Source organism: Chiloscyllium plagiosum, unplaced genomic scaffold, assembly GCF_037043375.1.
Source record: "Chiloscyllium plagiosum isolate Xiang-an unplaced genomic scaffold, Cpla_swu_hap1 HiC_scaffold_4, whole genome shotgun sequence".
In the NCBI taxonomy this organism is placed as follows: domain Eukaryota; kingdom Metazoa; phylum Chordata; class Chondrichthyes; order Orectolobiformes; family Hemiscylliidae; genus Chiloscyllium; species Chiloscyllium plagiosum.
Window position 1 is genome coordinate 122,246,906 of NW_028270142.1, and position 14,680 is coordinate 122,261,585.

At 41.2% G+C, this 14,680-nt stretch overlaps 1 protein-coding gene across 3 annotated transcripts in view; it reads right to left on the bottom strand.

Annotated features, from left to right (window-relative positions):
* Nucleotides 1-14,680, bottom strand: part of col22a1 (collagen, type XXII, alpha 1) — a 284,019-nt gene that overhangs the window by 240,467 nt on the left and 28,872 nt on the right. For all 3 annotated transcript variants that reach the window (XM_087986621.1, XM_087986620.1, XM_043687857.2), the window contains exon 3: nucleotides 12,287-12,853. In XM_087986621.1, the coding sequence (XP_087842747.1) occupies nucleotides 12,287-12,853 (567 nt within the window). The remainder of the gene's footprint in view (nucleotides 1-12,286; nucleotides 12,854-14,680) is intronic.

Consider the following 14,680-nt stretch of genomic DNA (forward strand, 5'->3'; position numbering starts at 1 on the left):
GAGTCAAAGAGAGAGACTGAGAGAGATGAAAGAGACTAGCATTTGTATTAATGCTGGTGCAAATGGGAGAAAACTAATGAGATGCTCTGGGTGAATGAGTAGAAAGCACAAAGCTATTCAGGGTTAGTAATCTGGGGGTAGATTGGGTGGCAGCGAGAGAAGGAAAGTGTTGTATACGATGGTGAGAAATGATGTAAGGTGTGTGCCGTAGCAGCGATAGTGTGAGGGTGAGTTAGCACACAGAGGATGATGGCACTAACCCTGGTCGTTGACCTTCTTGCAGCATTGCTGACCATTCCTCTGCAGGGTAGATATCACATTGGCCAAGTGGCAACTGCAGACCAGGCTTGCAGGGTCAGGTGTCATGTCCTGTGCCAGTCTTGAGGGAATTGGATGGCCCTCCACTGCATAATTCATCCACTAAGACCTGAACTCCCTGTCTGCAAAGTGAGGTACAAATATCCCCTTATCGGTCATATCTGGACAAGTATCATAAACCATTCAGACAGCTCTGGACTAAAACTTCTTGACTGATTGCAAAAACTCTTTCAAATATGAAATCATTTCTGAAAATCCAAAATATCATGCCATTGGTAAGTACTTCTGGCTACTGTGACTGGGAGCATCAGCTAGCATTGTATAAAAAGGGTTTCCATAGGAACATGGTGCATAGTTTCTGAGGTGGTTTTGGGATAATAGCATAAGAAAACTCACTAGACACATTCCAAGAAATTCAATAAAAATGGCACAGCCAGTTTCAAGTAAGATTCAGCCTAATAATCTCCAGTTAAATAAGTGAAGAATTTAGACACAAGTAGACCGAGATTTTCTGAACGATGGAGGAAAAGATACCAACAAAACGAATGCTGTGAAGTCAGTGAAATAATGAAGGAATAGAACATAGAACATTACAGCGCAGTACAGGCCCTTCAGCCCTCAATATTGCGCCACCCTATCATACTAATCTGAAGCCCATCCCACCTACACTATTCCATGTACGTCCATTTGCTTGTCCAATGACGACTTAAATGCACTTAAACTTGGCGAATCTACTACTGATGCAGGCAAAGCATTCCATACCCTTACTACTCTGAGTAAAGACACAGAATAGTTTAAGGTTTTTAAAATGGAGGAAGAGAAATATACACATTATCAGCTACAACTGGAATAATTCAAGCTCGACAAGAAGTGGACTTGATGTAAAATGTTTGGTTCAGGATTGAAGACAGTCTTATCATTATATAGCACAATATCCAATCTGAGAGAACAGTCTAAGTAGCTAATGGAGTGAGAGTCAAGGGTACATAGAGTTCAAAGCTCAGTACTTAGATGCTGTTGTCAAGGAAGAAGCAGAGTTCTTTTTTTGAATAACAGACCTGTGAGAGACTTAAATTTATTACCTTCTCTTTCTGAGTCAATGGTATCTTCTTGATCAGTTAAATATCCCATTATAACTTCTGTGATGTCATGTAATACTTCTCACATGCCATGACCTTCAATACAATTCAAATTACTTTGTCTCCAAACAGAGAAACTCACTGTCACACTGAAAGTATTCCAAGCACATCGTTTAGACGCAACATCAAATGGTTTCCGTTGAAGGGTCATTGTCTGACACTAACATGATAGATTGGGTTGCCCCTCAGGGCTCTGCAATGAGATCATTACAGTTCCCACACCACGTTAATGGGCAGCAGCACGTCTGTACACACACAAAACGTACTTTCATCTGCTACCGATGCAGTTCTACTCCAACCTTCAGCATACAGACAGAACTGGAAAGGTTTTAACTGGTTCAGAATATAAATCAAGAATGATTAAAAGAACATTCACAGAGTGAGAGCTCCACCCCCTCCTATTCGAGTTTGTAGGAACATTCAAATATAGTAGATTCAGCCCTGCAATCAAAATCTAGCAAGTGATCAGAGCTGATGTGTATCTTAATTTCAGTTTCTGGTCTTGATTCTGAAATCCTTATATGTCCAGAAAATGGAGAGATGCTATTTAAGAAAGCTGTGAACTGTGAACTCTTGTAAGTTGTGTGTCAGGCTGCGGACTGGTTGAAAGAAAGGCAGTTCTGGCTGGAAGACATGTTTGTGTTTTACCCTTCACAGAATACACAGGGAAGGAGTTTTGAAAATACACACTTCAATCCCTCGTCTCTGCATGGTAGTGTGCTGGAGTGCTCATGGTTTGTGAGCTCATGGTTTGAATTGCACTGTACTGAACTGTGCTGTGAAGGGACACCACTGAGGATTTCCATTAGATCGCTGAAAACAAGCTGCCCGCAAAGTCACTGTTAAAAACTTGGACAATCCCCTTTTCAGCTAACTGCACAAGCAAGCATATCCAAACAGCTATGCAACCGCCAAAGGCAACAATACATGCGAACAGCTGCAATATTTCACAACCTATTCATCACAGACAAGCCAAAAACAGATTCTTTTTTCACTTTTACTTCTTAGAGTCATTTCTGAACTGTGTAGGTGTGGCGCATTTTATTATCTTCTCTCATGTTTTAGTTGCTCATAGACTCCCGCTTTATTTAAGCTCGGAATTTGGGGGGCATGGATCTTTGAATCATAGAAGCGTACAGTATAGAAGAGGTGCTTTGGCCTATCAAGTCTGTACCAGCAACATTTTTCTACAATTGACATTAGTCCCATTTTTCCTCAATAGGCTCATAGCCTTGAATATTATGACACTTCAAGTGCTCATCCAAGTACTTTTTAACGGTTGTGTGGATTCCTACCTCAACTACCCTCCCAGGAGATACATTCCAGACCTCATCCACCCTCAAATCCTCTCTACATATCCTACCTTTCACTTAAAAACTATATCTCCTTGTTATTGACCCTTCAACTGAAGGGACAGCTGTTTTCTATTCACTCTTTGTATGTCCCTCATAATCTTATACAGCTCAATCCAGTCCACCCACAAGCTTTTCTGCTCCAAAGTAAACATTCTGAGATGATCTATCCTCTCCTCCTAGCTGAAATGCTCCATCTCAGGCAACATCTTGGTGAATCTCCTTAGCAACTCCAGTGGATCACACCCTTCCTATCATGTGATGACGAGAATAGCTTATAGTATTTCAGCTGTGGCTTAATCAAAGTTTTGTACAGCTCCAATATAATCTCCCTACTCTTGTAATCAATGCCATGGCTGATAAAACATGAACGCTTTCTTAACTACCCTATTAACCTATTCTGCCACCAAGATCCCTCTGTTCCTCTTAGCTTCCTAGTGTCTTCCTGTTCATTGAGTGCTGAAATCCAAATCAACAACATCAACTGCCCTACCCTCATCTAAACACTTGGTCAGCACCTTGATAAATTCCACCAGATTTGTTAGACTTGGCATTCTTCTTAAACTAAACTGTTATGACCAACAAAAGAGAGTGAGGTTATGGAAAGAAGCAGAGCCAGATTGTCCATCCTTACCCAGGAATGTAACCATCTGTGGCCTTTCCATCCAGATTCACAGCAAACTGGAGAATCTTGTCCAGGGACAGGTCCGGTCAGTATTTCTGTTATTGTAATAAAGGTCAGCAAAAAATATTATCTCAACACCCTCTGGGTGAAAAATGCATTTGGGCTGTAACTTCCTCTTCCTGCTAATTTTGTTGCTCTCCTTACTATCCCTGGCTGATTCTCAATGCTTTATCTCTTCCTGTCCAAAGTGCTTCTGTCTGTGTGTGTGTGTGTCTCTCTCTCTCTTCCACATTTCACTTTTTATCTCAATATGTACCACTGCTCTTCTCCCTCATGGATACTTAATGCCAATGTATACTAATATAACAAACCTCAATTAGTTTAGGATGGAAGCAAAATTATTTTCTCTTCATTTCCGGTCCAGATTTTTTAAAAAAGGATTTTCACATAGAAAATAATAATTTTGATGCTAAGAGGATAATTTTTCACTTCTGATGGGGTACAAATTAATTGCAAGAGAAATTAGATTTTCTGGCATGTATGATAATAGATCAGAGAATCTAAGTCAATACACTATCGTGATAAAATAAGACTTTAAATTTTGCTTTAAAATACCTTGAAATTTAAAAAATTGTTCATGTTGCTAAAAGTGACCACATAGCTGCCAGATTGTTGTAAAAGCACAACCAATAATCTTTACAGGTAAAGTTTTATGTAGTCTGACCTACAAAAGACACCAACATTGTTGACTGTAAGATAGTTTCAGATACAACATCCCAAGACACTCAGTTACGTACTTCTAAGGGGGCAATCAGAAATACTTAGGAAACCTAAGTGTTGCCCTCACCTAGGAATGAATAAAGCAGTGAGAGAAATATCAGTGACCTGAAAGTATTGCATCTTCAATTGCTTTTTCTGATGTTAGAAGATGCCAATGATGTTTCTACAACTAGATTTGTTCTTTGAGAAACACATGAAGTCCTCACACCACCCCATCAAATGTTTCTTAAATTGTTACAGAACTCCAACAAACTCCAACAAAAGATATGAGTAAAACTTCCAGTAATCAATGACAATCTGTTGTCTTGCCTTCATTTTTATCATTTGACCATAATTTTTTTATGAAACCTGTTTTGCAATTTTTAAATCCAGCTCAACCAACCTCGTTGCTTATTTAATTTTCCATTGTCTAAGAACTTGAGAGGTCTCATTCTAATTCATTTAACAAGGGTTCATGTTTAACACAGACTGAGCTAACTTCTACGCAACAGAGATTATGTGTCTAAAAGTAAGATCCTGGTTCATAGCAATGAGGGCAAATTATTGGGATAGACCTGTGGCACGCACTTCGAGAAAAATGTCTGAAGTAAAACCTTGAAAATGTAACAGACGAGTCAAGAATGCATATCTGAAATGATTCCAATTAAAACATCATCAACTAAATTTGGAAAATCTTAATTTAGGTCCACATTCTTTCTTTGGTACCTATATTTGTCCCGTTAAAGTTGAACTGGATATTTGATTTGGAGATGCCGGTGTTGGACTAGGGTGTACAAAGTTAAAAATCACACAACACCAGGTTATAGTCCAACAGGTTTAATTGGAAGCGCTAGCTTTCAGAGCGCTGCTCCTTCATCAGGTGGTTGTTGAGTACACAGTTGTAAGACACAGAATTTATAGCAAAAGTTTACAGTGTGATGTAACTGCAGTTATACATTGAAAAATACCTTGATTGTTTGTTAGGTCTCTCATCTGTTAGAACAACCATTTTAATTTCACTTCTTTCATGTGTAAATCATAAAGCTTTTTTTAAAAGTTACGTTCCCAGGTTAACTGTAACAATTGGTGTCAGCCCAGATAATGTGTTGAAGGTATCCGCCCCGTGTGCTGTTGTCTGTGCCATGACGTTTAGACTGAGTATAATCTAAAAAATGAATTAACAGAATCTTACATAGATTCATGTAGTTTTTGAGCAAAGTACAATGTAACTCTGTAAGTACAAATTCACCCTACAAACGTATATGTGTATGTGTGCATGGGATGGGGGGTTGTGACTGTCTGTGAGAGAGAGTGAGTGTGTGTGTGTGTAAAAATGCGTCTAACTCTGTGAGAGGCTGCATGTGTGTGTAGGAGTGTGAGTGAGTTTAGATTAGAGTGGTGCTGGAAAAGCACAGCGGGTCAGGCAGCATCCGAGGAGCAGGAAAATCAACATTTCGGGCAAAAGCCCTTCATCAGGAATAGAGGCCTGGGTTGGAGGGTTGCGAGTGTCTGTGAGAGAGAGTGTATATGTGTGTGTAAGTGTATAGGGGTCTAGGACTGTGAGAGGGTGTGTGTGTGTGTGTGTGTGTGTGTGTGTGTGTGTGTGTGTGTGTGTGTGTGTGTGTGTGTGTGTGTGTGTGTGTGTGTGTGTGTGTGTGTGTGTGTGTGTGTGTGTGTGACAGAGAGAGAGAGAGAGAGAGAGAGAGAGAGAGAGTGAGAGTGTGAGTGAGTGAGTGAGTGAGAGCGAGCGAGCATGTGTATAGTGCAATGGTAGTCACCTTTAGTGGGACATGAACTGATCTTAGTTATCAGCCTCTGCTCAGCCACTTTTCGCTGCTGCCTGTCCTGAAGTCCGCCTTGGAGGACGGACACCCGAAGGACTGAGGTCGAATGTCCTTGACCGCTGAAGTGTTCTCCAATTAGGAGGGAACACTCCTGTCTATTGATTGTTGTGCTGTGCCCATTGATCCGTTGCAGTAGTCTCTGCTTGGTTTCACCAATGTGCCATGCCACACAGCAACAGGGGGCAAACACCTTCAACACATTATCTGGGCTGTCACCAATTGTTAAAGTTAACCTGAGAATGTAACTTTTAAAAAAAAGCTTTATGATTTACACATGTAAGAAGTGAAATTAACATGGTTATTCTAACAGATGAGAGACCTAACAAACAATCAAGGTATTTTTCAATGTATAATTTCAGTTACCTCACACTGTAAATTTTTGCTATAAATTCTGTGTCTTACAATTGTGTATCCCACAACCACCTGATGAAGGAGCAGCGCTCTGAAAGCTAGTGCTTCCAATTAAACCTGTTGGACTATAGCCTAGTGTTGTATGATTTTTAAAATTTTGTATATTTGATGATATGTATATTTGAGAATGATTTACCTCATTCAACATGGCACCAGAACTAATGATTTGCTCCTTTACATTCAACTACGGTAGATACCAACAGCTAAGATGATTTGTTAACTTTATTCTTTTTACTCGATCATTTAGTTGGATGGGGAGAGGATGTTGGTAAAGAGGTGAGAGAGAAAGTAACTAGTTATGTGCATTTTATACTGTTGATAAAGCTGCAGATTTGGGCACACTAAATAGAATTTGAACTGTAAAAGTATTATTCATTCTTTTTAAACAATAAAATACTTGTGGAGAAAGTGAGGGCTGCAGATGCTGGAGATCAGAGCTGAAAATGTGTTGCTGGAAAAGCGCAGCAGGTCAGGCAGCATCCAAGGAGCAGGAGAATCGACGTTTCGGGGATAAGGGAGACAGCCCGCCTACTTGCGGAACGTTTCAGAGAACACCTCTGGGACACCCGGACCAACCAACGCAACCACCCCGTAGCCCAACACTTTAACTCCCCCTCCCACTCCACCAAGGACACGCAGGTCCTTGGACTCCTCCATCGCCAGACCATGGCAACACGACGGTTGGAGGAAGAGCGCCTCATCTTCTGCCTGGGAACCCTCCAACCACAAGGGATGAACTCAGACTTCTCCAGCTTCCTCATTTCCCCTCCCCTCACCTTGTCTCAGTCAAATCCATCGAACTCAGCACCGCCTTCCTAACCTGCAATCATCTTCCTGACCTCTCCGCCCCCACCTCACTCCGTCCTATCACCCTCACCTTGACCTCCCTCCACCTATCGCATTTCCAAAACCCCTCCCCCAAGTCCCACCTCCCTACGTTTTATCCTAGCCTGCTGGACACACTTTCCTCATTCCTGAAGAAGGGCTTATGCCCGAAACGTCGATTCTCCTGTTCCTTGGATGCTGCCTGACCTGCTGCGCTTTTCCAGCAACACATTTTCAGAATAAAATACTTGTGTAAAGATAAGTAAGCTGACTGTCTGGACTTGGCAATCTTTATGTTGTGAGTGACTGCTCACTAATTGAGTGCTGAGTGCCAACAGTGTGGTGGCTGTCAGCAGTTAAAGGCACAGACATTACTGAGCTGCATTGATTAGAATGGACAAGGTTTCATGAGTGATTTAAAGGTATGTTTATGTATGAAGTGAACAGTAATCACAGATGAGTGACAAAGCCACATTCCAACCTATATATGATCAAACTTGGGTTTTCAGGGAAAATGGATTATGAAGTTCAACAACTGAATTCTGACAGATAACTACAGCATTTTCAAAGTTGCCAGCATTTCCGTTACATACACCTGAATATTTCAACTATTCAGTAACCAACTGTGAAAATAAAATTATTCATTTTGCTTTCCTTATCTTATATGAATAGAGTTGAAAGGGAAAAAAGCAGGGGATAGAATTTTGGTTACAGAATTATCATTTCATCAACAGAGGCCACACTGTGTCCAGGCATCAATCCATGCTATTCAATTATTGGACATGGGAATAATAGGACTTATGAATGTTACTAATTTTTTTTGACTAAGTGCAAGCCGGGAGAAGTTTGATGGACTGATTCTCACCACGAAGCCACATGAGTTTTCTTACTGCACTGAACTTACTGCAGTAATCAGCAGTGCAGCTGTTGTGGTGAGTATCACATTTCAGTTCCACCATATCTTACCAATGTAGCATACCTGCAACAATTTGCCAGCAATCCTAAAATTGCCACTAGCACCATCTTTAAAAACCTGTTGTGCAATGGCCAAGCACTGTCAGTGCAGAGCTTCCCTGCACTGTTGCTAATGTTTGCCCAGGCTTGACAAACAGGGGGCAACTGGTCATGATACACAGGTGGGATTTTCTCCTCTGCCAGGACCAGTGTTGAAGGCCAGAACACTGGACCATTTCAGTCTGACCCAAGGTTGTCACTTTTAGAGCAGTCTTAGTAATCTGGAAGAATGCACAATAACGTAGGAAGAAAGTCAATGACGTTCTCCACTCTGTTAGCATGTCACTCTCTTCTCTCAGGTAGCTCACACTCACTCGATGTCTGCTACTCTACCCATTTCCAATGCTTTGTCATTTTCATTATATTGTTACGCTCATCCACTCCAAACCCCAATAGCACTCACCCTTTACACTGCCTACTCATTCACCCAGGACACCTCCCCATCTCCACCAACTGTCATACGCAATGCTTCATTCACTTTCATCTCCTGTCACACCTGCTTCTGCCTCAATCCAGGAGGAAAACAGCCCACCATTGTGCCAAAGGGAATCAAGACAGATGGTTTGACACTCAGTTCCCCCTCTCTCCCTGTGAAGAGCATCCAGTCTCTGACCACCCAGAATGACAAACTGACCTTTTCCAAATGTCTAAACTGGTATTGGAGGCTGTCCCTGTGATGGGATCCTCTGAGCAAAAGACTGAATTGGACTGAAATCTACTGACAAACGTGGCAAACTTCCTGGCTGTGTGCCTGCACTAAATGATAATAGACATTGTTAGTAGGAGCCTCAGATCTCTGGCTGATGGTGTAAAAGGCAAGGCAAAGCATGGATCCAGTGAGCATACAGTAGGCTCAGAGTGAGTGAGTGTGATGACAGTGAGCAATCCAGCCAATTGCTGGTCTAATTCAAAGTTGTGACAGAGTACTCACCACACAACTTATGGTCCATGTACCATCTACAAGATGCACTAATGTAACTTAGATTATTCCAACTGCACTTCACTCAGCATTGACCTCTACCATCCAGAAGAACAAGGGAAGTAATTTCATGGAACACCAATTTTCTGACCTGAGTATACATTATTGTTCCATCAGTCTAAACACTGAAAATCCCTAAGAAAAATGGAAATTGCTGGTTAACATTTTGGGTTGAGTTACTCTTCCAGATGCTGCAGTCCAGCTGAACTTATCTAGCAATTTCCATTTCGTTTCTGATTTATAGCATACACAATTATATCAGTTTTTATTTACTGGAAATCCCTTTAAGAGACCTCTATTATCACAAGATCTGCATCAGTCAAAGCAAAATCAGGACAATGGAGGTGGGCAATAATTGTGACCTTGCCCATTGCACCCATATCCCAGAACAAGTTCAAAATGCTCCAAGTGTGAAGGCAGACTCATGGAACAGGAATAAGCATTCAGGGATTTTCTAAACTTGTGCAACAACAGGACACTGACACAGCACAGAACTATTGTGTACAGTGGTCAATATTAGGCTCAAACAAAGATTCACATCATGACCTTTTTAACGACACCTCCGTTGAATAGAATTGAATGTTCAGAATACTCACAGTCTCAATGGTTTTCCCAGTAATGAAAGGGGCACAGCTTGATCAAAATATTTTTGGGAAACCCATATTCTCTCTATGACAAATACCCAGTGAATAGATAATCCACATGAAAACACAGGATTGTTAGAACGCCATGTGTGTGACATCATTCAGTCAAAAATGATTCAGAGCTGGCTTGCCTTTGCTCGCGCCCTGAAGATGAAGACGGTGCCCTTTAATTACTTCTTCCAAGTCATTTGCGAGTTTCATGAATAATTAGATGTTTCATCCAGTGAAAATGGAAAGAACTGTCATTAGTTTTCCTTTGAGTGTGCAGCTCTTAAAATAAATCAATCAGCAGAAATATTTTGGATCACCTCACTTATGCCTGGGCTAGACATGACGAGACTTCTTTTTTTGGTAAGTGGCTAATTCAGTGGCGTAAGAACACTAATATCTTCACCCTGGAGCCTCATTCTGAGACCCAACCCAATCCAAAGGCATTAAAATCACACAGGTTGATTGCTTCAGGGTTTCAACTGATCTGCTGGAAGAAGCTTTCTGCATAAATCCTGCTTATGTGAAGATTGATTTTCCATCCACTCCACTTTTATGGTAAAGTGACAGTGCCAGAGCAGGAACAGTCACAAAGAAATACCCTGTGAAAATTACTGCCAGGCTTCAGGATCCAAGGGAAATAAATTTCAAAGCGCAAACCTTCACTTACCACATATCTGCTCAATTCATGAAAGCAAAATCAATTCCAGAACAAAAACAAAATCCTTTTTGTAAATTTCTACACATAGTTGGGAGTGTTGCAGATTAAAATTGCATAGCATCAACAAACAAAATGAACTAGTTTTCCCACAAATGGCTGATTCACATTGAACAATAATGTAAAGAAATAATTCATCAATCTAAGAACTGAATGTTTTTTTTTGGAAGAGGGTGGACATGGTGAGGCATTATTTCAAGTTGATATGATGGTTATTTGTGCACAGAAACAGACACTGCATTGAATTTATAACATAGAACCATGTTACATGGTCGAACAAGTCTAAGGCCATGTTCGTGCTACACAATAGCCTCCTCCTACCCTAATTTAATTAATTCTATTACCATATCCCTCTAGTGGTTTGTCCCTCACGTGCTTGAACATCCTCTCACACACAAACAAATCCACAGGCGTTCAGACAAGTCAACTTGTCAGATTGAACAATCTTTGATACAAAGCTGGTAGTTCTGTTCATTTATCTTTTCCAGTTACCAATGTTTGATTTAAGTGGCAGATCTCCTAAAGGACATGTGAAGGCATTTTCAATTGCGTGCACTGTATACCTCACCTCACAAACGAAAGATCGGTAGAGGAGATTCCAGTGGAGATCACAAACACACAATGTCTGGGCTGACTCACATTTCAGGCATGGTTGTTAGTAGGGATTGCGAGTGAGAGTTGTACACAGCTGCCCAAACCCAAGTGGAAAGCTGCTTCAATATGCAATGGCAGGTGTTACATGCTTGGCTTGGCAATTTTCATGGGGAAAAGGCTGAAGCAAAACAAAGAATTTGGATGCTAAAGTTTGAAACAAAAAACAGAAATTGATGGAGAAATACAACTGGTCTGGCAGCATCTGCCATCAGTTATGAAGAAGAATCACTAGACTCAAAATGTTAATCTTGCTTTCTCTCCAATGGTGTTGTCACACCTGTTAAGTTTCCCCAAACATCGCTGTTCTTGTTTCACAGGGAAAGGGCTGGGTGCTTTCTCCAGATGAAGAGTTTATGCCCGAAAGGTCAACTCTATTGCTCCTCAGGTGCTGCCTGACCGGCTGTGCTTTTCCAACACCACACCTGTTGACTCTGATCTCCAGCATCTGCAGTCCTCAATTCCCCCCTACTTTCTCCAGATGTCAAATCACCTTTAGGGTTCCCACAAAACAATGAATTATTATAGAGTTCTTTTCAATTGAAGAGGAGCTTTCTTCCACTCCACTGCTCTCACTCTGAATTCACATCACTCCCACATGCCCTTGGCCATCTCCAAAGAAGCCTAACCAGTCAGCTGGCAACTTGTAAAAACTGAGTGATTTTAGGCCACACCAAAGCAGAGCAGTGGAACATCTATTTGACTCCACATCTCACTGCTAAGATTTAATTCAGGCCCAATCCTGAGAAATCATTGACAATATCACACATAATATAGACTGTATTTGACAATCTTCACCAAAACGATCTTTGCTTATCCAATCATGAGTGTTTTACAGCCTCAGGCAGTGGCTTCTGACATTGTTTGTAATTATCAATAATCACTGTAACATCATTATAAAAATGGAAGGACAAATGTTCACAGGCATATGAAGATTATCATATTAAAATGATGGAAGTTGTTTTGCATAATGGTTAGGTAATATCATCTTTGCCACAAGACAAACAGTAAGTACTTACTTTGACACAGTCTTTGTCGCAACACTCCTCGGATCTTATCGATGGCATTGAAGTCAGTAACGTGGAACATGTGAGCTGATTTGGGTTCTGAGGCAATCTCCTCCAGTTCTTCTTTAAGGGCATCACCAACACCCACAGCAAACAGCCTGATGCCAGCAGAATGAGCCAATGTGGCATTGGGCAACACTTCATCCTGACTTCTGCCATCCGTCAAAAGAATGACTACTTTCTGAATGTTTGGATCATTGGGTCTCCCACCAGCTTGCTGTGAGAAGCTATTCAAGGTGACATAGCCAATGGCTTCTCCAGTCACAGTATTCCCTCGGCGATACCTGATGCCCGCTGCAGCCTGCTTGATATCTTCTATGTTCTGGTAAGTGCCTAAGTTGAACTCTGTGTGAGGCTTGTCACTGTAGCTTACGACCCCTACTCTCGTCTTGTCTGGACCAATATCAAACGTCCCCGCCAAGTTGGCCACCCACTGCCTGACTTTTTCAAAGTTCTCCTTGCCCACGCTGTAGGACGTATCCAGCAGAAAGACCAGGTCATAGTGGACATTCTTGCAGCCTGTGAATGAAGCAGAGTCAGCGGGTAATACATGGTATACACTGAGAAACAGCAGTACTGCTCCCCAAAGCATTTCAGTGCAACATGCTGCCTCGAGACAGTGGATGTCAGAAAGATAAAGGAAAGCCGAGCTCTTTCGCTTAGCTCCTTTGTGCTTGTTTTGAGAGGAGATCCACTTAAAGTGATGTACAACACATTTGAAGGCTGTTATTATATGCAGTTGCAGCCTTCGTCTAAAGCCTGCCCTCATCAGACTGGAGCATTAAAGGAAGTTGTTTTCTTGTTGATTCCTGAATGAACAAAGAGTATCCAAAAGTGTTTTTTAAAATGTATTCCACCTTAGTTGTTGTTTTTTAACCATTTAGAAGTCAGAACTTCAATTTAAAATTAAGTTATGAGCTCTGTTGGGTCTTAATCTCTGTTTATATTTTCAATTCTGAGCGGAGTTTTTTTTACATTTGTGGATTGATAGTGGACAATTTATTCCTAATAGTTTAAATGTAGAATTTTTATTGTTGTTTTGTGTCATGTGATTCCCAGACAAACTATACCAATTCATCTTTTTGGAAGGGCATATGGGTTTCCCTTAACTGTTTGAACCATTGATGATGTTTGCACGTGACTAAACTTCAGCACAAATATTTGGGATTCTTTGTCAACAACTGAGTTCACATTTTACAGTACTTTGCAACTGTGCTCCAAGCAAAGTACAAAACTTGCATTTGTATAGTACTTTCCATGACTTCTGCATGTCTCAAAGTTAGTAAAATATTTTTGACGCAGTAATGAATGTAACCACAGCAACTAATTTCTGCTTACCGGCTACAACAAACAGTAATAGTATAAATCAGTGAATGAAATGATTAGTGAATTAGTCCATTAACAGGGGAAAGAAAAGTATTGTTCCATTCTCTTGCTCTAAGACTATAGTGAAAATGTTTAACATCCACCTGAAAGGTTGGAGTTTAGAATTTCATATCTCAGTATAATAGTGAATTGTCAGCCAAAATTTAGTCCCCAGAACCTGGCATGTAATTTGCCCTCAATCTTTCTTTCATATTCCCTCAAGAATGCTTAATCCTTTATATTTGAGCCTGTATGGTCAATGTAATGGGTAGATCATGAAGACAAACCTTTCTTCAAATAAATTATATCTTGCACCAGAGAACATTGGACAGTGATCAGTTTTTACTAAGTCTGGATTTTTTTCAGTTGGCTCAGGAGAAATATGATTATATGTTTCTACATTTATTTTAGCTGAGGTTAACACAGTTTTGCCTCCTTATTTAAGTAAAGATATAAATGCATTCATTGCAATTCAGAGAAGACTTCCTAAATTTATATCGAGAGAGCAGGTTGCTAATGAAGATAGGTTAGACAGGCTGTGTCTAAGTGTGGTGTTGGAAAACCACAGCCGGTCAGGCAGCACCCGAGGAGGAGAACCGACGCTTTGACCATAAGCTCTTCACCAGGAATGTGGGGGTCACAAGGGGGGATCTCTTCCATTTCTCACAACTCCACCCTTGAACCCCACCCCTCCAATCGTAACAAGGACAGAAACCCCTGGTCCTCACCAACCTCCGGATACATCGCATCATCCTCTGCCATTTCCACCACCTACAAACCAACCCCACCACCAGAGATGTATTTCCTCCCCACGCCTATCAGCATTCCACAGAGACCTTTCCCTCAATAACTCCCACGCATCCCACCAACCCATCCTCCACTCCCAGCATCTCCCCCTGCCACCACGGGAAGTGCAAAATCTGTGCCCATGCCTCCTCCCTCACCTCCATCCAAGGTCCAAAAGGGTCCTTCCACATCCAA